This window comes from Athalia rosae, chromosome 1 (assembly GCF_917208135.1).
Source record: "Athalia rosae chromosome 1, iyAthRosa1.1, whole genome shotgun sequence".
Taxonomy (NCBI): domain Eukaryota; kingdom Metazoa; phylum Arthropoda; class Insecta; order Hymenoptera; family Athaliidae; genus Athalia; species Athalia rosae.
Window position 1 is genome coordinate 15456187 of NC_064026.1, and position 23047 is coordinate 15479233.

At 40.6% G+C, this 23047-nt stretch overlaps 3 protein-coding genes and 1 long non-coding RNA gene across 9 annotated transcripts; 1 reads left to right on the forward strand and 3 right to left on the reverse strand.

Moving 5' to 3' along the window:
• The first annotated feature begins 185 nt into the window (after positions 1 to 185).
• On the forward strand, positions 186 to 3916 carry LOC105690580 (transmembrane protein 185A). Of its 3 annotated transcripts, XM_012408503.3 has the most exons (6): positions 241 to 518; positions 972 to 999; positions 1068 to 1317; positions 1446 to 1745; positions 1853 to 1976; positions 2086 to 3916. In XM_012408503.3, the coding sequence occupies exons 3-6, from the start codon at positions 1090 to 1092 to the stop codon at positions 2295 to 2297; spliced, it is 864 nt and encodes a 287-aa protein (XP_012263926.2). In that variant the 5' UTR covers positions 241 to 518; positions 972 to 999; positions 1068 to 1089; the 3' UTR covers positions 2298 to 3916. The 3 variants fall into 3 exon arrangements, with proteins under 3 accessions (XP_048516041.1, XP_012263926.2, XP_012263925.2); XM_048660084.1 differs by having other exon boundaries at positions 186 to 304; positions 972 to 1317; XM_012408502.3 differs by having other exon boundaries at positions 243 to 518; positions 972 to 1317.
• On the reverse strand, positions 1991 to 2903 carry LOC125502210. Its single transcript, XR_007280060.1, has 2 exons — positions 2766 to 2903; positions 1991 to 2214 (listed from the first exon to the last, which is right to left on the reverse strand). It is a non-coding gene; the product is annotated as an uncharacterized LOC125502210 (long non-coding RNA).
• Positions 3917 to 3960: 44 nt separating the features above from the next.
• On the reverse strand, positions 3961 to 6995 carry LOC105690531 (F-box/LRR-repeat protein 3-like). Its single transcript, XM_012408349.3, has 7 exons — positions 6625 to 6995; positions 5635 to 5885; positions 5252 to 5399; positions 4968 to 5187; positions 4555 to 4774; positions 4236 to 4481; positions 3961 to 4160 (listed from the first exon to the last, which is right to left on the reverse strand). Exons 2-7 carry the CDS (start codon positions 5826 to 5828, stop codon positions 3989 to 3991), a joined length of 1200 nt encoding a protein of 399 aa, XP_012263772.2. The 5' UTR covers positions 5829 to 5885; positions 6625 to 6995; the 3' UTR covers positions 3961 to 3988.
• Positions 6996 to 9197: 2202 nt separating this feature from the next.
• LOC105690586 (tyrosine-protein phosphatase non-receptor type 5-like) lies at positions 9198 to 18070 on the reverse strand. Of its 4 annotated transcripts, none has more exons than XM_048660079.1 (8): positions 17609 to 18070; positions 11382 to 11583; positions 11092 to 11269; positions 10770 to 10988; positions 10224 to 10631; positions 9797 to 10092; positions 9486 to 9695; positions 9198 to 9353 (listed from the first exon to the last, which is right to left on the reverse strand). In XM_048660079.1, the coding sequence occupies exons 2-8, from the start codon at positions 11402 to 11404 to the stop codon at positions 9242 to 9244; spliced, it is 1446 nt and encodes a 481-aa protein (XP_048516036.1). In that variant the 5' UTR covers positions 11405 to 11583; positions 17609 to 18070; the 3' UTR covers positions 9198 to 9241. The 4 variants fall into 4 exon arrangements, with proteins under 4 accessions (XP_048516036.1, XP_048516035.1, XP_012263936.2 ...); XM_048660078.1 differs by lacking the exon at positions 17609 to 18070 and adding an exon at positions 14524 to 14690; XM_012408513.3 differs by lacking the exon at positions 17609 to 18070 and adding an exon at positions 12791 to 13012.
• Between the last annotated feature and the right edge of the window lie 4977 nt (positions 18071 to 23047).

Genomic DNA, 23047 nt, shown 5'->3' on the forward strand with positions numbered 1-23047 from the left:
AGCGACCGTAATTCATCCTAAAGAACCGAAGGTTGTGTTCCGAATGACGTTTTATCTGAATTAAAAATATAAATTTCTCCTTGCAAATGAGAACAACAAATTCCAGTGGTATGCGCATATAACTATGCAATAGAGCAGAGTCATGCTGGAATTCATCATTGAAATTGCGAGATCATGACTGGGGATAAAAGGCTCGCGTGGATGGACGCGCCAGAAATGATAGCTCGGATGCATGGGAATTGTGGATAGTGGATAGTCCGACGACAGCCATCGGCTAGGTTCAGAACGGTTCAGGTTATTCGACGTACGCTTCATTTTTTATTTAGATAAATGTGTGCTGTCGTGCTGTCAGTGTCGTGGTTAAGAATTTTATAATCTGCGGAGGAAATAACGTTTAATATCTCTGTAATGAATGTGTTTATGAATGATTATCGTGTCTGGTGAAAAAACAAACACAGTCGACAATTTGTCGAGCTAACCATGAATCTTCAAACGTTATTTCAAGACTTCAATCCGGGGTAATTTTCGTAATTTTACTGCTCTACATTTCCCTAACGAAATATTTTATCAAGATTCAGATGCTGCGATAACTTCAGTAAAATAATAATCTAAACATCATTTGTAACCCTATCAATTTTTGACATTACCTACTTTATCCTTCAACACTTTGATGGTAACATCAATTTTACACTTTCACCGAATCCAAATCTGTGTCAAAAAAATAGTCCAACAAATATTTGTGAAACTCAATAATATTAAGTGTAAGCTTCGCCGTACTTTCCATACTAGCAAAGGCAAATCCAATTTCATAAATCGCATTATATTCTCGATCTGACACGTAGATGTTACTTTATTAAAGCCTGAAGATTATAAAGAAAAGCTCGAAATCTTTGAATGAATATTTTTTTTCTGTATACTTTATAACTGGGTCACTTATTGGTATCTGCGATTCTTTTTTATTTTTTTTACAGCAAGTTCCTGGTACATTGCTGCCTGATGGTATTTACGGTGCTATTTGCCTTAAGATTGGACAAGATCATAGAATGGAGTTACTGGTCTGTTTTTAGCCCCATATGGTTTTGGAAAAGCATGGTAATTTTGGGGGCCACTATCGGGAGCTATGTATGGTGGAGGCATCCCCATGCAAGGCTGGAAGGCGAGGCCTATGTACACTATAAAGCGATGCTAATCACCTTGGCGCTACACCTTATTTTATTAATGTTTGAATTACTTGTCTGTGACAAACTAGAATCACGAAGACATCTGTGGATTTTAGTTTTCATACCACTGATATTTATATCCATCGTATCGATAGCTGTAAGTGCAAAATCCTATCTTCTCGCACAAATTTCTTTTGAGCTGTTCGTCTATCCGCTAAAAAATCGTCTAAATCAGATGAAAAACTCCGATTTCACCAATACAGACTACTTGCATTTTTATCACAGGTATGCATCTGGGCCGTAAAACACGATCGCTCTTTTGAGCTAGAGCTATTCTGCGCAGTGAATGTACTGCAGTTTATATTTCTTGCCTTAAAATTGGATGGTTTCATTTCCTGGACTTGGGAAGTTGTATTCGTACCATTGTGGGCGTTATTATGTTTGTCGCTAGTCGCAGTCTTGTATGCGATAGTTTTTGCTGCAGTATTGCTCAGGACACCACAAATAAATGCAAGGCAAAGGCGGACTTCCCTAAACTCTGCCCTTGGGTACACTTTTCTCGTAGTTCCCATTTTAGTGTTTCAGGTAAATTTTCTTGAGATATAGAACAATGAAAAATTTAATTACACGATTAGCTTCACTAGCTCACCAATTATTTACTGTGATAAAAAGTTCTCAATATCGTTTTCCAGGTGCTATTAGCTAACAAATTAGATGGTGATATTTCATTGAATTACACAACTGTAGCTACGCCATTGCTAATTTCTCATACCACGCTTATATTCATGTCTTTTGGAGCCAAAGGTGGAAACAGATGTAAGTACAATAGATTCAAGTGAACGAATAACATTTGCTTTTATATTCTCACAGCGTGAAATTCATTTTCTGATAAAAATTTAATATTTGTTCATAATGTTTTTATAAGGGTGGTTCGGAATTAGAAAAGATTTCTGTCACTTCCTTTTGGGATTATGTCCGTTACTTCAAGAGTACGGAAACATTTCTTATCAACCAAGAAGCGAACTTGATCAGCCACCTTCAGAGCTGATGGTTTCTGAAAAGAATCAAAAACGTTTCAAAAAAGTTGACTTAACCAAGCCTGTAGTGCCTGTCGAATCGATAGACATGCCTGACTGATTTAACAATCGAAGGTGCTTGCAAAACGACTATACTTTGACTTATTTAATGACTGATTTGCAAATCGGCATCACAACCGCCTGATATAATTACTTACGATGCAAAAAATATCAGTTGTGCGGCTCGGATACCCAGATTGATGGAACAGAACAAATATAATAGTCATTTAAACTTTACTAATATCAGAGTAAATCTAGAACCTTTGTTACAGTTTTTAAACTTTAGCATATCGAGCGCTACAGCTTTGATTTGTTATCATTGCATAGATTAAAGTTGAGCAGTAATTTAATGAATTTAGTTTCTTATCACTTGCATTGTACATTGAACTATGATATGATTCAACTTTTTTGTGAAAATTATTAGAACTATTATTTTATGAGTTATTGTCGAACAAATTCTAGTTCCTTGATCAAATAACAACTGGTTCTTAGGTTATAACGCTACCCATTTATATTAGCTGCAACGTACCAAGTGGACGATGATAAGCATAAACATCTCAACCAACAATAAAATAAGAAAAACAAAAAAATTCCAGTTTATTGGAAAGTATAAAGCGCGACCCGCATAATAAGTATATATTATATCAATCACACAATTTTTCCAAAATCGTTCGTTACGACATTATTGCTTATTGTTGGTGCCGTCCACGTATCAGTCAAATCATAGTAAGTATCAAACGTTACTCTACTCCAATATTTATCACAATGAATATGCAAACCGAACAAAATTTAAAGATAATTTGATTTCAATCTAGACATTAATGAAGTCATACAATGATGATTCAGTTTAGAATCTCATCAAGCCGAGTTATCAACTCTGATGATAACAGGTAAAATTTTAGCTGTCAAGCGTTGACGATTAATAAATATGAATCAGGTCGATGAGAAATCTAGCATCTGACAAGCGTCACTGTGTTTTTTTGTTTTGCCTCAATACGCTGCAGCGCATTCAGTCTGCTAGAATATTTTTTGTGTCTAAATATTTTGGTCATAAGTTCTTTAAACGCAATATATATATTTTAGTGAATTGCTGTTAATCTGCCGGTGAAAGATAGGCCTGTACTAGTAAGTAATTAACCACTTTGAATAACCTTGACGTGTGTCAATTTCTAAAAGATTTGCCAACTTGTTGACTTGATATGGAGTAAGGGGATTGGATAAAAGACTGAGTGCCTCGCATCTTTAGCATAGTATTAAATTGTGACAAAATCGGAATGAGATTGAAATTCACGATAAAATAATGATTCTAAATGGGTCGTTGTTAACGTTACTATAAAATAGTAGCATTATGCGCCCGTAATCATTCGTTACATCATGCTTAGAAGTAATGTGCATTGTTGTATTAAAATAATATTGTATAATACATATTATTATCATTATTATCATTATTATTAATTATTATTAATTATTAATATTATTATTATTGTGTTATATGTAGTATATTTACAATATTATACATTATTCATATTTGCCAATATTACGATCATATAATTATTAAAATTATCCGATTTTATATAATACATGACGCGTAACAAAAATTATAATCCAATAAAGTTTATATTTTTTTGTACGACGTTAATATTGAAAAATAGACTTGTGACTCACAGTATGCAAGACGCACATGATCGCCAATTGAATTCCTCCTGAGCTAACATCAGAATCCTATGATCCAGACTTTTTAGATCGAGCGTTTTACCATATTGGAATGAATTCAGGAGCCCAACTATGTCCTAGCAAAGAAGAAACCCTACCAATTGCACTTGCGATGTCATACTTGGCATCTTCCATCAACGATGATTCCCATACATTTAATTCTCTAAGACGCTCGGCACAGAGAGCTACGAATTCCACAAATCCAGAGCATCTGCAGAAGAATAAGATGAATTTTACTCATTCGATTATCTCGATAGCAAGGATAGTTGGAGGATATTATGCTTACGATAGTTCGCAATCACCGAGTACCACTGTGGCAAGCTGGGGACAACCTTTAGCAGCCGATATCAAGGCTTGATCTATTGGTCCGGGACTAACACTGCTAACCACAAGTTCTACGAGCCTCGGACAACACTCCCCAATTCTTGCAACTATCGCTGTGGATGCCTCCTCCCCAAGATAAAGATGTGTGACAGGTATGTAAGAGGCGAGTAGCGGTGCGAAACCGTCTTCTCCCGTTATGTAGTTCAGTCTATGAAGTATTGTTGCTGAGTCTTAAGATTTCTCAAACAATAACTGCAGTGTCAATTCAATTTTATACTTACAAAACCAAATTAATGTTGGGAGAATGTCTTGCCAGAGCAAGCCATGCCCTGTCACTGAGACGCGGCCAAGGCTTGGGCTCCGGATAAGCTTCTACTCTCAGCGTCTCTAGACAAACATGCTTTTCACTACTGAGAGCAACCAAAAGTTCGTCACTAAGCAGAGAGTAGGACAAAGAGAGTTCCCGGAGGCATCGGCAGTGGTCGGCCAGAGGCAGGATACCTAATTCAAATTTTTTATTTCAGCAATATTAATTTGGTACGGATGAACAATCCATGGGGGAGAAGTATTTTGAAAATATTACGATACTTTTATTATTTATCACCGGGTCGGGAGTGTAAATCAATCTGCAGTAAAAAATAATTCCCAACTGATTTAATAATAAAAATGTTTCAATTTAGATTTTTTTACATACCTTCCGGCGATAACCGAGGACAACTTTTGATTCGGAGAAGTTGTAAAGTTTTAGAAGTGCTTGAAACCAATACGGCTAGAGATGGATCATCCACAAGGGTGTGTTCGATTTCCAGCGATTTCAAGGGAGATTGATCTATAGCGACTATCAATGCGGTCGTAAATCGGTCTCCGTCGACGTCAAGGAAAACCGGTTTTCCTGAGCTCATTAACGTCAACGTCTGTAAACGAAATCGGTGCATCAGTTGAGATTAATAACGTCACAACGCGTGATAATGTCAATACCTTCAATGACGAATTTACGAGTCGGGATAATACCAGGCATGCAGCCTCTGCCGATTCGATGGAAGTGTCCGTTCTCAACGATACCTCTCGCAGGTGATTCGCATGCCGGCGAAGGATGTAGTCGATGAAACGAGGGTTGGTGGCTGACCTGGACAGATTCAACAGAAGGGAAAGTAAGTCTTGTTCAATGTTACATTGCGATAATATTGCTACACGCGGATACTAGACGTTCCACAAGTATTATTAGAACACGTTTAGAATCGTATCCTTGACCCAAATTCGGTGCAATATTTTGCTGCAGCTGCTTGTTGATAATTGTTATTAGTCACATTTTCTTCCTTATTGGTGCAAGTATGGATAAGAAGTATAAGTTTTATAATTACTTGTCGTTTGCTTGGCCCAAATTGAATTCAACGGTCCTCCACAACGATGGGCTGTGAACGGTTGTTGCCCAGTGTTTGCAGACCAGTGAAACTGACATAAGTTGATCGAGGGAAAGATTGCTGAAAATTTGGGCCAAAGTTTCGGGTGGAAGCGTAGACCAACTGTGCCTGTTTGCGCGGTAATTCATCTTCATTATTGCCGCTGGTGCTGGTTATTCATTCCTTGCAATTCTGAGACAAAACTTGCGCGGCTGATTCAGCCACATCATTTAATTACATACATGCGTACAGAAATTTCATCAAATCGAATAGGTTTCTGTATTCAGATTACGGAAAATCTTCAAAACATGTAAACGAGAAATGGAATGCTGGTATAGTTGTGTAGTGTAGTATAGAACCGCCGTTCGCGGTAGCTTTCCTATTACTATTGCCAAGCCACGTGCGCTCGAATCACGTGCACCGACGAACGAGGAATGTTTTTTTTTTCGCGCGGCGAAACCGACAACGAATTTCTACACCGTTCACTAATTTTCTTTTCCATGATTTAACGAACGATCGAAAACGAAAAACATACATATAAATTAAAATAAAATTTAACAAAGGGGTGAGGATTTTTCTGAGAATCATATGCCTGTCATGGGCGAATAATTTCGGATATTTTGATATTTTTTTTACCCGTACGCAGCTTTTGTGATATACGGCTGTTCAAAACTATATTCAATGATCGCGCCGATTGATAAACTGTTCGATTGATTGCCTCTAGTTTTTTAGCGATCATTTTTGGTTTCAAAAATACCATTCCTTTTCTCAGTTCGCCAAAATTTTACATAGTCGATCAGACGAGAGCTAAAATTTGCCGAATCGTCGGTAAATACTCGATGAATATACATGAATGAATAAAACAATAAAAGAAAAGAACGAAACTGTCGAAAGATTTTCTGGAATCAAATCCACAAACAAATAAAAGTATTAATAACGATGTTACCTCACCTTCTTCGACCAATACGGCGTATGTTCTCCGAAAATCGATATATTTTGGACGGTTAATCCCGACTTGAAATTTTTTTTTTTCAATTCCAAAGGTATAACTCAAACTTGAAAATTCGATTTAATGTCAGAAGAATGAAAAATCAGTATACTGACTCTGAGACCTTTTCGCGTCGAGCGGCACTTAAGGACTGATCAAGAGAATAGGTAGAGTCGCACGAAGTACGTACATTTGAAAGCAGGGGTGCGCTGCGACAGGAGAATTTGCGTTCTATTACCTAAATAGCTCCCATATGATTGATGTCAAATTAATATAGAAGGGGCAAAAAGTTAATTTTTGTGACCCAATATCACAGGTGCAAACTAGTGGACGAAGGATTATCGATCAAAGAAATGATGCGATGATTTTTCGAAGAACTTCAAACAAATTGCGGATTGCATGTATAAAATATCACATAAAAAAGCGTAGGAGTCATAATAGTTTGAAAAAAAAAACCGAGAAATTATTCGTCTACCGTGGAGATTATAAACATTTATTTACGTCACATAAGTACAGTTGAACACCAAGGGGTCACTAAAATTATCATTATTTTTTGCTACCCTAAAAATTGTGGTTTTGTGGCTTCGAGCAGGCATGTATATCCATTATATGTATATGTGTTTTATGCCGTTTTTGTGTGCTCACAAATCCCATATGCATATAAATACATACGTACATATTCATATTTATAATAAATATTATTTTGTTTTTAATATATAATAATTTACTCTCAGTTCGATTACACAAAATGCATACTATCTTTTGGGTTTTTTTTTCTTTTCATTATTTTTATTTCTTTAATTTGTTTGTATTTTTAAATTTTGTTCTTTTTCCATCTTCGGATCTCTCAATTATATTTTTACTAAACATTCTAATATTGGTATATCACAATCTTTCACTCACTTCAAATATCATATAATATCATCGACACACATTCGTACATGTTCAACTGAAAAAAAAATCAATAAATAGATAAGAAAACATTATAAACAAAAAAAAAAATATATATATATATATATTTCATATATGTAATGAAATTACCATATTCTTCGTGATAATTGTGATATTTTTATCTGTACGTAAAATTATAGAATAAAATAAACTTTTGATTTCCTTTTCTCTAGATTTATAGGTAATACTTGAATACTGATTTAATATTTATTTATACAGATCTGCAGGTAGTATTAATGGTAGTAGCAGTAGTTTACAAACGGATTCACATTGTTATTTTTTTTTTTAATTTGTTGAGAATTTGATCATTGTCAAACGGATATTATATTCGTTTTGTTTTATATTTTTTCTTTTTTTTGTTGAGAGACGGATCATGTCACAAATTTGTTTTTTAATTAATTGTTGCGTAATCAGATGACACTAATCAATTTCAAGATACCGTAATGATCAGTTTCACAATCAGAGCACGGATTTTTTCGTTTTTTTTTTTTGGATAGAAATTGTCAAAAATCTAAATAAATGAACCTGGGTTATGTACTGTACTACTCGCATTCAGTCTTGGTCAATAAATTAATCGAACGATATAACAAATATTTATTAACTAATAATACGAAATTCAAAAGAAAAAAAAAAAAGGACAAAGAACCAATTAGGAACTGGAATCAGGATAGAAATGTACGTTCGTCATGGGTCCCAAATTGTTAAGCAGCATTCTCTCTCGTTTTAATCGTACCACCTTACACACGAATTCATTCACTCGCTTATCTTTAGTGCTTATAAATAAAACAGTCACGATATAATAAATTTTAATTTCGAATTAAATACCTATATGAACGCTATACACCTGGGTGAACCAGTTTCAATTATAATATATATATTTATATGTTGTATATTCCGGAGCTGTATGAAAAGATTGACGCATTAAAAATATCTCGTTTGTAAATACATAATTAGATGCGTCATTTAGAATTAAAAAATAAAAATAATAATAATGATAATAAATAAATAAATGGAAAGAACAGGAATCAAAGAATATTGGAGAATAACAAATAAATGAATAAATAAATGAAAACGTCGTGAAAAAATGAACTAATTGTTATATGTAATTGTCGATCGATACGCGTTCGAACTATTAGGAATGTATCGTAAAGTGTAAAATGTCAAAGAAATGAAATTGAATTAATTGAAAATGCTTTTTTAGATATCCGAACCTTCGAGAGCACCGTGCATTTTCATAAAGCACCGTAACATACGTTTCCGAATTTTTTTTCTTCACATCGACATTTCACAATTCGTACCACGTCAACCAGGCGATCGAAGTTTGCAGGGCAGGGGGGGGGGATCAACTTTTGATTAGGCTAGGAAACAATATTCACCGTGTAATTCACATGTCCGGTGAATCCTAGATTCTGTTTTGAGCTTCGTCCCTTTGATCTTAATTGTCAATGGTTCATCGTGGCAGTATGGTGATGGCAGCTTGATTGATAAGATTTTCACTCCCGAATTTCCAAACGAAGATTGGTTTCGTTACGAAAAGTCCAGTATAGTTGCGCCAGTTAGCAGCCTTACATCTGTACCAATATCAGACGAGCGTGCTTTTTTTTTCAAGCAACCCTCACAGCCATCATTTCAGTCACCTGACGTTGGCGTCAAGTTGCCGAGCGTTTGTTCAAACAGGCAAAGCGCCCTATGTACAAACTCGTACTGCTCGGCAGTCTGGACCATCCCACCCCGGTCGTACCTGAGATAGTAAAATAATTTCTATTTAGATTTGACTACGTAAATGTGGCTTGTTTCTTTTTTTTCTTTGAACTATTTTACGCCACCGATATTTCAGATTAACGATTAAAACTTGAAAAATGATTGATCTTACCTCATTTGGCATAGAATGCCCAAAACGTCAACGTTTCCATCCCTTAAAAGTTGGACCATTCCTGTGGCTATAGCAATGAAACATCCCGTTCGCCCAATTCCTGCACTGCAATGAACAACCACTGGTCCTGGTGAAGAGTTGACTTCCGCGGCCAACCCGACTAGTGCGCCCGCTGCCTGAGGTACTGCGTGATCCGGCCATGTGTCGTACCTGCATTTGTTCGGCAAACGTGCGACGTCAGGCAAACGGAAAATTTTCAAGCAATGATCTTTTTTGCTAGAATTATTAGAAAAAAAGAAAAACCCACTCACCAATAGTGCTGTACGTGCCTTCTTTCACCTTCGAATCCTAGTTCCAATTCTCTGATCGTGTACCCGTCTTTGGATTCAACTGAGTTTACGACAATTGTGTGAGATCCGGAATGCAATCGGCCACCTTTCTCTAACGGAAAGTAAAGCTCGCACTTGGTTTTTGTGGCTTCGTGTAGCCTGGTCATCATAACGATTGTGGAAACCCTCTCCGCCCAAACCATTCGCCAAAAATCAACTATCGTGTGGGCCAAAGGACCCTGAGTTGCGATGTAACGAGTCTCTTCGCCGTCGAAACCCTGTAGTTTGTACAGAAAAAGATACAAATGATTTCACTCATTCTGATTCCAAAGGGGCCAAGAGGTAATCTACTTTCCTGCGCAGACAAGTGCCACATTTTTTAATCCCTGTACAGTATGAATTTACTTACCCTAATGTAGTTTGCATTGATGTAACTGGCAAGGGGGTCGTCAGACCCAGGCAAAACAACCCTGGACTGCGGATTGGGAAGAACAGAACCGTAACGATTTTTAACTCCAGACCCACAAACATCAACTTTGTGGGGCAGATTTATCGGAACATCCCAGAATTCTTTGTGCAACGCACTCGGATCCTTGATAACTTTGCAAAGTTGTGCTCTCGATAAGACGTTTCCAGCACTTAACAGGAATTCTTCCGCTGTACATTCTCGGGTCGGCGTAACCATAGAAGGAGGACTTTCTGGTGCAGGGGCTAACTCGATTGTTAAACTTGCGCTAGAACCTCGTCGTTCCAGAAGACCCTTGGCTTTTATACGGATCGGTTCCGGTCTTCGCTCCGGTCCAGATAATGTCATAACCTAATAAGAAAACAACGGGTTGAAAAATTGGGCTAACAAACCAGCTTTTGCATTACTGTGCTAGATGTATCGAGTTGAAAGTAGGAAACTTAACATAATTAATAAAGCTGACTAACCGCGGGTCTGACATTTACTAACCTCTGGAAGTGCAGGTGATAACTTAACAGGTCTAGTCGGTTGAACAGCTACGGGTGGTTTCATAACAGGTTGACAAACCCACTGAGCTTCGACGGGATCTCTTATTTCTTTAGCTAGTTTTTCTGGTGGGCCCGCAGCACCTTCTTCTACCAAACCTCGCCTGTCTCCATCTTCCGTGTCTTTTTCACACGACATTTGCTTTCGAAGCCATAACAGGATCTGCAAACATTATGTGAGCTTAGTTAACCAGATTAAGGAGCTTTTGGAATGGACAAGTGGAACAACAGTCTCGCACAAGAAATTGTAACCATATGCTGCTTACCACGAAAGTGAAGAGAATGACACCAACTAGGGCGCAAAGTACTACGAAAAAGGGTAGCTGCCAGTCGAGCCAGGATAAGGTTGCAGTAGAGGCAACCTCCTGTCCAGCCCTTGCACCCAGCTGTGCCGTCTGTAGATCCATTCCAGCATCGTCCAGTCCCAAAGAGGACTGTCGAATCCTAGTACGAAAAATTTATACATATTAATCGTTGGGTTGCAGATCCGATTCATTCAATTCCAAGTCAGATTGAGAGTTTGATGGAAGAAAATTCATCATTCAGCAGGTCTTACCTCTGGTGGGATCGCGCCGTCATACCCTCAGTAGCTGGCAGCAGGGAAACTGGTAGCACCGCGTCTGAGCGCCACCTTTGCTCATGAATTAAGTAGTAATTATAAGCATCGGAGGGATTGGATCCATCTTTGCTTTTGCTTGAGTCACCGTAGGGTACGGCATCACCCGTGTAGTAGTGGGTCAAAGGGGTACCGGTACCTCCTGTAAAGTAAAAAAAATAGGAAAATGAAGTTTTACACATCAAGAATGGCAGCGGATTCTACAGAATTTGCGAGAATGATAAAAACGACGGGTTCAAAAATTCATGGAACATCGAAACAAGAGAAGAAACATTATACTACATTTCTAAAAGCTCGCACCAAATTCCTAGCTGTATTTTTATTCGTTTTTTTTTTTCTTCTCATCGACATGTCGGCGTACTTGAGAATTCAAATACAACGCCTTATCGTAAATAGGCATTGAAAAAAATATGTAATTAGTCATATGGCGTGTACGTCGATGTTGGAATATTCCAGTAAGACACGTAATTGGTCATAATATTCTCAATTATGGGTATTGTGTAAAACGTTGCATTCGAACTAACCCCACAGGATGTACAACACAAGCAGGGAATTACTCAACACAGAAGATAGAATAACCGCGAAATAAATAGATAACTTCTATAAATAGTCATAAACAAAGTTAAATTAATAATTCAACAAGACAAAACCAAAAAAATCAAATCAAAATTTTGGTCCAACGTGACTTTTATTCCACGTTAACCATGTAACCCGATCAATAAATCAGTTTACCAAATGTAACAGCAGTAGCTTAATTGCAGTATATGTATACGTGTTATACGTTTATACGTGTGCGTACGTAATGATACGCGGCGCACGCGAAGTCTACTCGCATATATTATCAGACAGGAAGTAAACATTGAGAGTTAATTTTATGAACGGCGGGCAGACGGAGAGGAGGATAAAAACAGAGCGGGTCGGATGCAGAATGCACCAATGGTGGAGCACGGTCACTGCAGCTGGCAAATAGATGAAAAGAACGATAAAATAAACACATGCCCACCGGGGCGTACGTAACGTAGGTATATTACACCTATACACACGCACGGGTGTCACCGTCGGGTAAATCGTACAAGTATAGGTATACACAATCAACTAGTGTGGGTAAAAGAGTCCCTCATGCACCGATTACACCACCAACACGAACGTAGCACATCCTGTTTTGCGAATGCGGGTTGGGGAAGGTCGTACGGTCGAAGGTAAGGATAATTGGAGCAGATTCGAAAGCTTGGACGAAAACGAAATTACAATTAATTATCGACGACAAAATGTTTCTAAACGCAAGATGCGGAGTGATTCGAGAAAGGAGTTGCCGAAAAAATAGAACGAGCATACTCCGTACAACGTACCTTTGGAAAAAACAACAACGTTCGCTAAAAACGCGAAGAACGCGCTCTGTCCGGTGAAAAAATTCATCTTATTATGTATATTGTCGCGATGACTTTACTCGATCGTATCAATAAATCGTTGGAGATGGTTATCTCGATATCGGTCGCATCGACGCGACCCACCCGTGTACAACCGCCTCGAAGCTTTCGCTCGAACTGTCGAGCTCGGGCTTTTCCGAACCGTTGAGAGCCGAGAGCCGACTGAGCCGACGGGGGTGACTGGATTACCATGGTGGGGGAACTCGAGCGGGTTCGGGGAGCCAATCGGAAGGATCCGTCGGTTCCATCCCCTCGTGAATTTGGCGGGAAATTATCGTCGCCCGTAACGCGCTAAATGGTATTTCGCTCGAAAGTATTGCTGGATTAATACGAGGTGTACAGAACGAAATGGATTCATCGGGTGCAGCCGGGAGCGTCTGCGGAGACCGGATTAAAATTTTTCCGCGCGAACGCGAGGTTAACAAACGGGTTTTCGGAGGGAAGGGGGGGGGGGGGGGAGGAGGGAGAGTTCGGTTCGGTTTTGCTGGAATGTAGCCAGGAATTTTCTACTCAAAACCTTTGAGTTGTTATTCGAAACCGGAGGAAATACTGCCTGCCGGGAATTAACGGACCCTAAACGTTTCTCCTCTTTAACCGTTTTCTCTTATTTTCGTGCTCCAGGACGATTCGAGCGATCGCGACGGTGCAGATTCGAGGGGAATCACGTGAGAAAGAAATTGCGCGCCGATCAATTAACGGCGGCAAATAACAATTCGCGGAACGATCGGGAACGGCCTACCTCGATGCGAATGTAACAAGTGGATTTACGCTTGTAAGGCATCGTTCGCCGGGTACGCGAATAATTAATTCGTACGCGTTACTCTGCAGAAATATTTATCGTCACGGTCGCGATTGCGCGTCGTTTGGATTTTTCATTGACAGCAGTGGAGCGGTTATAGCCCGTACCGCGCACGTGCTCGAAATTAGAAATTTTTATTTACCCCTAGCGTCGCGACGGATCCGCGGAACTCTCTCTTCATTCGCACCGGCCTGAGCTACTAGGGCACCGCGGAATATAGGGCTATATTATTGACCTAGCGGGGTGACTCGAAGATATCGTGAATATAACCGACAGATGTCGGTAGCGAATGTTCGCAAATCTCGTACGTTTTCTATTTAGTTTATGTATACGATATCAATTTACCACCGAGGACAGAGAGGAATTTCTATCGGGTACGGAGAAACCGAACAGAAATTTGAACGGAACTGAGGAAATGAATAAACTCAATAAATAAATAAGTGAATAAGAAACAAACAAATTCCCCCGTATGACATTGTAGTTCATCTACAATTTAGTGAAAATCATCTCGTTCATATACATTGCATAAATGTGCGGGACACGAGTTTTTCAAATTATTACGTAACGGATGGACATGCGTTGCACGTACAAATTATACATATACGATGGATACGATAACGAAAGACACCTATTTGTAAATCAAAGCTTTGCAAGCATGACAACGTGAGCTGCTGATGTATAAACATGTACATCGACGTCTCACCTACGCAAAAAGCTTCTAATTAGAGATGAAAGGTTTTTTTTTATTTCTATCGGCTCTGATGCATGGCGCGATGTAATAGCGAAAATTTCTTGTCAGTATCTAATGAAGGGGGGGGGGGGAGGAGGGGTGTTTCATTAGAAGCGAATTTTTTACCGTGAAATAAAACAGCATCAGCGCACTGCCACATCCCTATTTTAGAATCGATTTGGATTTTTTCTATTTTCAATGGGCTTCAACTTCTCGTTCAAGCACCGAAGGTCATAAATTTCGTCTCCCATTACTCGACGGGCAAAAAAAGTTATCGTTTACGTGTAAAATAATAATTTCGTGTAAACTCAACGACGCACAGTGTATGGGGTAAAGAAGTAACGTCGGCAGCGTATAAAGGTATAATATATGGAAGTTAAATATCGTTGTGATTCACAGAGAGAATATATTAAGTAAGAATTAATTAGATACTTGAGGAAAGCGGCGAAGAGCTTTTCTTCCGCAACAACGTCGCGTTCCGAATGCCCGAGTATTTATCTTTTCTGTTTTATTCTCCTCTTCTTATTTATTTCATTTATTTCATTTATTTATTCATTTTTTCTTTTTTATCTCATTTTTTAATCGGCCCTGGTTGCCATGGTTTTGTCCGTACAACGTTAACGTGAACTGGTCAATTTTCTTCATATTCACATTCCTTTCGCGAATATCATGCGGCCGCACAGCTACAGAGTTCATTTTTCTGCTATTTATTTTATCGCGTGAATATCCTTACGCTAAATACACCGATTTCTGTATACATCTGCAATGAAATTTGATCGTAAATATTCGTAATGTTCCGCAACCGGTTGTTACCGTGTACAAATGTCTCCTTTTGTTTTTCGTTGTTGTTTGTTTTTTTCCTCGTTTTTTTTTCACGCGTATATGTAGAACAAATTCTTGATCTGTCGAGTAATTCAAACACTCAAAAATCCGGGTTCAGGTTCATCGGGAAAATTACAACGATTTTTCGTCGACGCATTGGTAGAAATAAAATTTTTCTATAATACCGTAGGGTACGAGAAACAATTTCGGTGGTATATCTTTGGGCGAATGGAATCGCGTAACGCGTACACACGCGGGGCACATCTTCACCTTGAATGGAAAAGGCGTGGGAGGTTGATTGATACGAGTGATCCGGAAAAGCCGGTATAGATACTCGGATATACATATAGACGGGTAAGTGTGACAGTCGATCGCGACTCGCAGACCGCGAATCGCATAGTCGCCGTCGCCGCCAAATCTTCTCCGATGTCGGGATTGGCGAGCGCGGTAAAAAACGTTTCACGTAAGCGATATTCGGGAATAGTTCGGCTGCATCGCGAGAAATGAAGATGGCCGATGGGATTATTAATCGACGATCAACGATCGGTTAGGTGCCACCGATTCTCCCGTCCAATTACATCAGTTTTCCACGGTCCGACATACATAGTTTTGGAGTATCCTTGATCTGTATCATTTCAGCCGAACCTCACGTACATGTAACAATTATATACCTGAATTACTTAATTTCGTGCGAGCGACGCCCGCATGCCGGCAACATTTTTACGATCGGTATGCACTTAGAAAGTCATATGTTTACGCACAGATGCACCGCCACTGGTCGGTTTTACCGTATCGAAATTGAGTTTGCCAATTATTGTTGTTGTTTTTTATTTTTATTTTTTTTTTTTCTCTCTCTATATTAAATCAAACGTAACGCGGGGGGGGGGGGGGGGGGGGGGTGTGCGAAGCGAGAATTTAGCGACGGATACGAACAGATGTTGAAAATTGCGGATCGAAGAACAATTTTCGGGGCGGTACGGTGGGGGAGAAAATTTTGAAAAATTGGAAATTCGAAGGGGATGAAGATGCTTTCGGAGAGATAGAATTGGAACAATTGCGATTACGATATTATAGTTGCGATGTCACGAAGACGAGTACGCGCTACCCCTTGCTGACGAGCGACACAGATTTGACATTTGTACATCAATGGAAGTTGATCATCGGAAGCGACCCGGTGTGTTTATTGGTTTGTTTTTGCCGTAAGATTTTCGCGATCCGAGCGATTCATTGGACGAAATGATAACCCTGATATCGGTGCACGGGTAAAACATTCAAAATGACGGGTCGCAACTAGCTGCGGTGTTCGCGTGTGAATACTTTAATTATATTATACTGCACGGTTGACGTCGGACAGTTTTCGCCTATGGTCTTTGAGAGTTTTTTTTTTTCTCCTCGGTGTTTTTTTTTTTTTTTTTTTTTTTCTCTCTCAACTCTACGCGTTTCCATGCGACGCCATGCCTCCGGCCAGGGTGGCACTGCTACTGATTTTAGCGAAACGCTGTGCGTACAGCAGCGGGTGACGGTGGCAACGAGCAGCTCCATTCAGCAGTTGAGCTTGCAAAGCTTTTCGGCGGGGGAAGAAGCGGCGTAGAGCGAGGGAGGGATAAGGGAATAGGGAAAAGGGAAAAGGGAAAAGGGAGGCGAGGCGCACACTTGCGTAAAATACGCGCTGCACGATTGGCCTTTGCCGAGCATATGAGCGTGGGCGAGACGCGTCCGGCTGCGTCTACACAAACCCCCCTCTGTTACGGAGTGGCGTACTCGTATAGCCCCCGAGCTTTCCTCGAGAGTCGTTAACACATAGCCGTACCCACGTACGCGGATAGAGAAAATAAAAAAAAAAAGAAAAAAAAAAAAAGAAAAGGAAAATAAGAGGATAACAAATAGAAGAAATTTTAAGAAAGGGAAAAAAATATACGTACACGCACGCACGCACGCACGCACGCACGCAACCCCTACCTTTTATGCCGAAGAGAAACAGAGTGAGCCGACACGCGTTGAGAGACGGTTACTTGGATGTGAGTTTTGTAGAGTGGATATCGTTTTTTTGGATTTTTTTTTTTTTTTCAAATAATATTGAGTAATCTTAACGAAAGAATCCGACCGACGATTAGTCAATAAATACATAGTAGAAGCGGTTAACAATAACGATCGTGCGGATTGTTGGAACGAGGAAAGAAGAAGAAGAAGAAGAAGAAGAAAAAAGAAAACGGTTGCTAGGGCGCGGTGGATCCACGCTTGGGTAACTTGCGTGGGCTTGTCAAAAGTCGGTGTCCCTTGGTCGCGTCGAACATAACCTATACGGACGGAAGATTACGCTCTTACATAAACTGTGCTTCGAAAAAGTAACACGGCAAAGCATTCGTCCTTTGATCATTTTTAATCTTACCTTATCGACAACAAAGCCGACGGATATTGACGACGACGACGACGACGACGACGACGACGACGACTTTGTGGCGGAGTGTTGTCAACAAATATCTCGGGGTTGGTTTTGCGTTTCCCCCGTCGTTTGACCGTCTCACGATGTCGTCTGCTGCGAGCGGACGGGCGGTGCTATCGTATCTTCGGTTTTTTTTCTAACCAGCGAATTTCTTCCACCGAACAGTGGAAATTAAAAAATTTTCAGCCAAGCGGCGCCTCGGTTATTTCATCGGAGCGGAGCGATCTATTCTCTCGAATTCGCGAAACGATCGTCGTTTTACGGACGATACGAATATTTCCCGCGTTTCAACTAACCGAACCCGCTGACGGTCCTCAGTTGTTTCAGAGTCGACGTTCCGAACAGGTTGCAGTCTAGCCGCCAACTGCATTTCTCATTTTACTGGCTGCATCGTCGGCAACGACTACCGACGACGACTACGACGCGTTACAGTCGCGCGCGCACATTCCTCGTCGACCTGGCCCTCGACGTCGCGTCGCTTCTACGCGTTCATCCTCCGCCTCTACCGGCGGCACGACGCCAGGTTCTGGTTTTTTTTTTTTTTTTTCTTAAATTCTTGTTATATACTTCTTTTTTTTTTTTTTTTTTTTCTTATTTGTTTTTCGCTTTCTACACACGTATTGGTATATGCGTCAATTGTACACGTATACACGTGTCCTTACCACCCTGTTTGTCATACGTTATTGCACGGTGGGTAAAAACGAGCACACACATGTGTAACTTGCGATTCTTTTCCGTTGTACAGACTTCGTGTTTCTGAAAGAAATTCATTCACTTGTGGTGTGTAACGCGTAGAGATCGACTCGAATGTATGTAACGTAGAATGGAGACCTCCGCGCTGTCTATGTGTAGAGAATTACACACCCGTGCTACCTACATGTATTGCAAGAGACCACCCCACGCAACTCGGAATCTCCTCTGAATACAATTTGCGCGTGTCGTCGGAGCCTGATCTAAACCATCGACCCTTCTTCAAGTTTCAACCCCCAAAGTGAAACACTCGAGGGTGGCGACACGAGTACGCTGACCAGGGACGTAGAAATCACGTTGTTCGGTCGAACGATTTTTACCGGTGATTTGCGTTGATAGACTCGGAAATTTTCAACGTGTCGAATCGCGCTGGCTTGGGTATTTCGAAGCGTCGTGAAATTCGGATGAAAACCCTTATTCGAAAGAAGATATCGTTCGACGATCGATTCGTCGCTTGAAATGTACCCGTCGACTGACAAATTTTCATCATTGCTCTTAAGCTGATTTGACAACGATGTCATCGAATGGATCGATTTCGACTATTTTAAAAAATAAAACCAAAATTATCCGTTGGTATCGTCGAGTTTTCGTCCCTCCGAAGACTAGAAACTTCGAAATCGGTTCGTCGACGGATTTCAGTATCCTCGACGAACCTCCTCGATCGAAGTTATGGATCGCTATTCGATTCGCTTGTAATCTTATAAGCGATTCAACAAGCCTCGTCAAAAGTCGAATGTTGTGTTTGTTTTACATTTCAGGATTTGTTTGCGGGGCCGTTGAACGTCGAAAGTCGATCCTGATTCACACAGAGAGGCGCGTGCGCTTCGTATCTTACCCTTCGGATGCAGGCAGCTAGCAGCCGGTACCGGTGAGTAGCGCGGGCGAATTCCGTTTTATCGCAAAACCCATGCGTTATATTGTATACCTATAGCTGCAACGCGGGCGGGTAAAAACCGTTGGAGGGGAAATAACGGGGGGCGGTGGCGGGGGGAGCGGGGGGGGGGGGGGTTGCGTCGAGGGCGCACGTTATTGAAAGGAAAGGGAGAATGTTGAATGAGGAGCAGCGGCGCGAGTGGTTATACGTGTGTGTACGTGTGCACCGCCTATATAGGTGGGGAAATGTCGGCCAGAAGGAAAGAGGAAAGGGTCGAATGTAGGCTACTTCCGTCGGCGAACCGCGGTCCCCGCCGCCGCCGCCGCGCGCGCCAATCGATACACACGACCGACCTGAAAACTCGACTCGCACGGTCTCCAATTATCCATCGCGCGATTACCCGTTTTTTGGCCTTTATCCTTTCGATTTCGTCGCGAGAGTTGCACGGAGTCTATGGGAGTCCATGGGATCAATCAATTATACATAATTCCGTTGTCTTATCTTTCGACGATTTTCACCGTATCGCGGGCGCATTCGCGCGTACGGGTGAGATTTTTCAAATCGCTCATCGTCTAATTATCGAACGTGTACAACGATCGATTAATGACGTCGAAGAAACAGTCGAAGAAATTTCCTATTGTTGAATTTTACCCTCGTGTTACGGGGAGCGTATCGACGTCTCCGTCGCCCCTCGCCCCCCCTTCGGTGGCCGACGTCGACGTGTTATAGATTCGTCGTCACATCGGGGAGTCCGCATGTCGTGTTGAGAGCGGTACAAAGTATTGAAATACTAAGGGCACCCACGCGCACTTTCGAATACACGAGGGTGCCTCGTGGTATATATCTGTATATATATATATATATATATATATATACATATATACAGATATATATAAGTGTACGGTATACGTGTGTATATTTACACGCTCATGTACTTACACTTATAGACGTAACACGTATAAGTGCCTTTCGCGGACCCTTTCCATCATCCCCTTGATCGAGAGTACGGCACGGTCAACCAACCAATGCAGCGATGAACCTATAATGTCAAAGTCAGCGTTCATTACGCACGAGTGTAATATAATATAATATTCATCTATCTATATATACATGGATGAATATTATATATATATATATATATATATAGAAATAATGTCATTATATCTATATATAATATATACCACACACGTGGGCGTGAATTTCATACCCGACATAACAACGTCGCGCACGTCAAATTTCAATTATTATAATTATCGTCATCAAAATCGCCTACGTACCCGGAGTCCGAAAAGACCGCGTCATCGATAAATGATCTATCTATCTCATGGTTTTCGGTCCACATCGTACGCTAGCGTATCGTTGATATATCGGTGTGAAAAATTACACGTTCTACGTATACCGGTGCGCTCGTCGTCTTCTTGAAAATCAAGCGGTTTGTTCCATATAAACGTACCGGAAATGTTCGTTTCCGGTGTAGTAATGTTCTACCTACACACCGTCCACTGGGTTCACACGTGAATGTGCGCGTGTAATGATATGACGATAAGATAAGGCTAGGGTTATAATCAAATTCAAACAAAAGAAATACGTGTACATGAAACATGCAGAGTATGATGCGTTTCGTCTCAAGGACGGGGGGGTGGGGAAGGGGGAAGGGGGGAAGGGGAGCAAGGTGGCGGACGTTTCCTTATCGAGATAAGAATTTATATCGGTTGCTGGATACAGTTCATGACATACCGTCTTCTGATGTAATCTCGATCACGTGATTACACGGGAGGGGAGGGGACGGTGTAAGAGACGGGATGGTCGCGAAAGCGAGATATTCATTGGGTAAATTTGAATATGGTTAGAATATAATTATTTCGCCCTCCCTTATCCGCGGGATTTTTTTTTCGACGCCACCGCGGGGCACGATCTACTTACGGACCGGTATATAGACACCTGAAAGCTCAAGTGCGCCGCACACATGTACAGGTATAGGTATACGTTTAGGTATACGGCCATGACGCGCGGTAGCGCTTTGATTTAGTTCAAAGCTTTTAAGTCCGGTGTGTGGGTGAAGAAGATTCATAGCATACCATACGTATACCTATTCATGATCTAATTAGAGAAAAAAAGTTCACCTTTACCCCTCCATTTTATTTCAACTCTCCTTTTCCACACGATGGTAGAAAAGTTCGCAAGAAAATTGACACCCTGTATACCTCGTTCGCCGGCGTATAACGCGATGATTTTATACATCCTTCGCTATGACGCGGATGGCCTGGCTCTTATACGCAGAGAAATGACCAAACGAGCGTCGTTAAACGTAGAAATTTAGCAAACATCCGGGTGTTTATATACTACTATACGTAAGCAACCGCGGATATTATTATGTACTACCTATGTGTGTGTAGAGAGATATGGTGTGTATATACATATGTATATGTTACATACACCTAAAACCGGCTAACTCGGTTACATACATACATATAGAGAGCGATATTGCAAATTTTTTCTTTCTTTTTCGTGTTCGGGTTTTTTTTTTTTTTAGATTTTTATTTCTTTTATTTTACTTCATTTTTCTACACCGCGCGCCGTTAACGTTAACCGATCGCAGACGTCACGTCCGGTTCCGGTCAAGTGTGATTCGCTCTCTACGGTAATTCCTATACACCTATGTAACTCCGCGTATAAGCACGAAACGGCGAACGGCCTTCATTCGCGGACGCGCTTCGCATAAATGCACGACAATCGTTATACCGTATTAATGGATAACCGGATTACACCGCGCGGTATCGCTTTATACGGTGCATACGGCTACGTACGATCATTGTAATAAAAGACCGGAAGGTCGTCCCTTCGGCTCGCTTCTATTACAGCGACCGGCCTCTACTGTTCAACGTACGTATACGTTCCAATTTCTTTATCTACTCTATTTTTCTTTACAATGTACAATTAATCGACCCTTCGGGGTCGGCCGCCGATTTCTTACGTCTTTGTTCGTTCGATCGTTCGATTTATACCTCAGTTTTGCATCCGCGCGGTCCAGATGACGCGCCATTAGGAGGAGGAGTCGTAGGACCTGTTTTCGGATGTTACGTACACGTGTGTCATTTTTGCGATTCACTCCAGTTCTACGTCCGCGTGAATTTATATCCGAATAAAATATGCGAGAAACAGTTGACGACCGTTTCCCGGTAGTGATGTAGTATTATTTTTGTCGGTACACGGTTCAGGTATAAAGGAGGAGTCTTGCAAATTTTGCCGTACGAAAGAGCGGCTGACGTAGCATAAATAAACAGGAATCCCTGAATGGAGCGGAAGCCGTTGGGCCCCCTGCTGCACATCCTCGCTTCTAAGAATAGGTTATATTGCCGGTATTAACGGAACCGAAGAAACGAAATAAAAAAAAAAAAAAAAACAAAAAAAAATCAAATCTGTAATAAAATAAAATGAAATACGAGAAAATAATGGAAGAAAAATCGGTACGAAAGCGCAACGAAAAAAAAAAAAAAAATCAGAGAAGAAAAATATTCCTCAAAAAACGTCATTCGTCATGCAGAACTCGTGAAACAACCATAAACCGACGATTTTATGCACATCTCTTATTTCTCTCGGTTTTCGGATTTATATTCGGAATTCGAGTTCTTGATTTATTAACCCGATTATGTTAAACCGTAAACATGAATGTACGTACGTATGTACATTCACGCTGTCTCATCGCTCGTTTATTTCTACTGCGGCGAGTTAACGAACGCGAAATATTATGATTTTTAATA

Coding starts and splice junctions, on each gene's coding strand:
- LOC105690580 (XM_012408502.3), top strand. CDS start 481: ATGAATCTTCAAACGTTATTTCAAGACTTCAATCCGGG. Junction 519..971: donor TTTCAAGACTTCAATCCGGG/GTAATTTTCGTA, acceptor TTTTTTTTACAG/CAAGTTCCTGGTACATTGCT. Junction 1,977..2,085: donor AGCCAAAGGTGGAAACAGAT/GTAAGTACAATA, acceptor TGTTTTTATAAG/GGTGGTTCGGAATTAGAAAA.
- LOC105690531 (XM_012408349.3), bottom strand. CDS start 5,828: ATGAAGATGAATTACCGCGCAAACAGGCACAGTTGGTCTACGCTTCCA. Junction 5,400..5,634: donor TTGGGCCAAGCAAACGACAA/GTAATTATAAAA, acceptor GAATCTGTCCAG/GTCAGCCACCAACCCTCGTT. Junction 4,161..4,235: donor CTCGGTGATTGCGAACTATC/GTAAGCATAATA, acceptor ATTCTTCTGCAG/ATGCTCTGGATTTGTGGAAT.
- LOC105690586 (XM_012408513.3), bottom strand. CDS start 12,857: ATGAATTTTTTCACCGGACAGAGCGCGTTCTTCGCGTTTTTAGCGAAC. Junction 11,270..11,381: donor ACGGCGCGATCCCACCAGAG/GTAAGACCTGCT, acceptor TTTTCGTACTAG/GATTCGACAGTCCTCTTTGG. Junction 10,093..10,223: donor TCAATGCAAACTACATTAGG/GTAAGTAAATTC, acceptor TACAAACTACAG/GGTTTCGACGGCGAAGAGAC.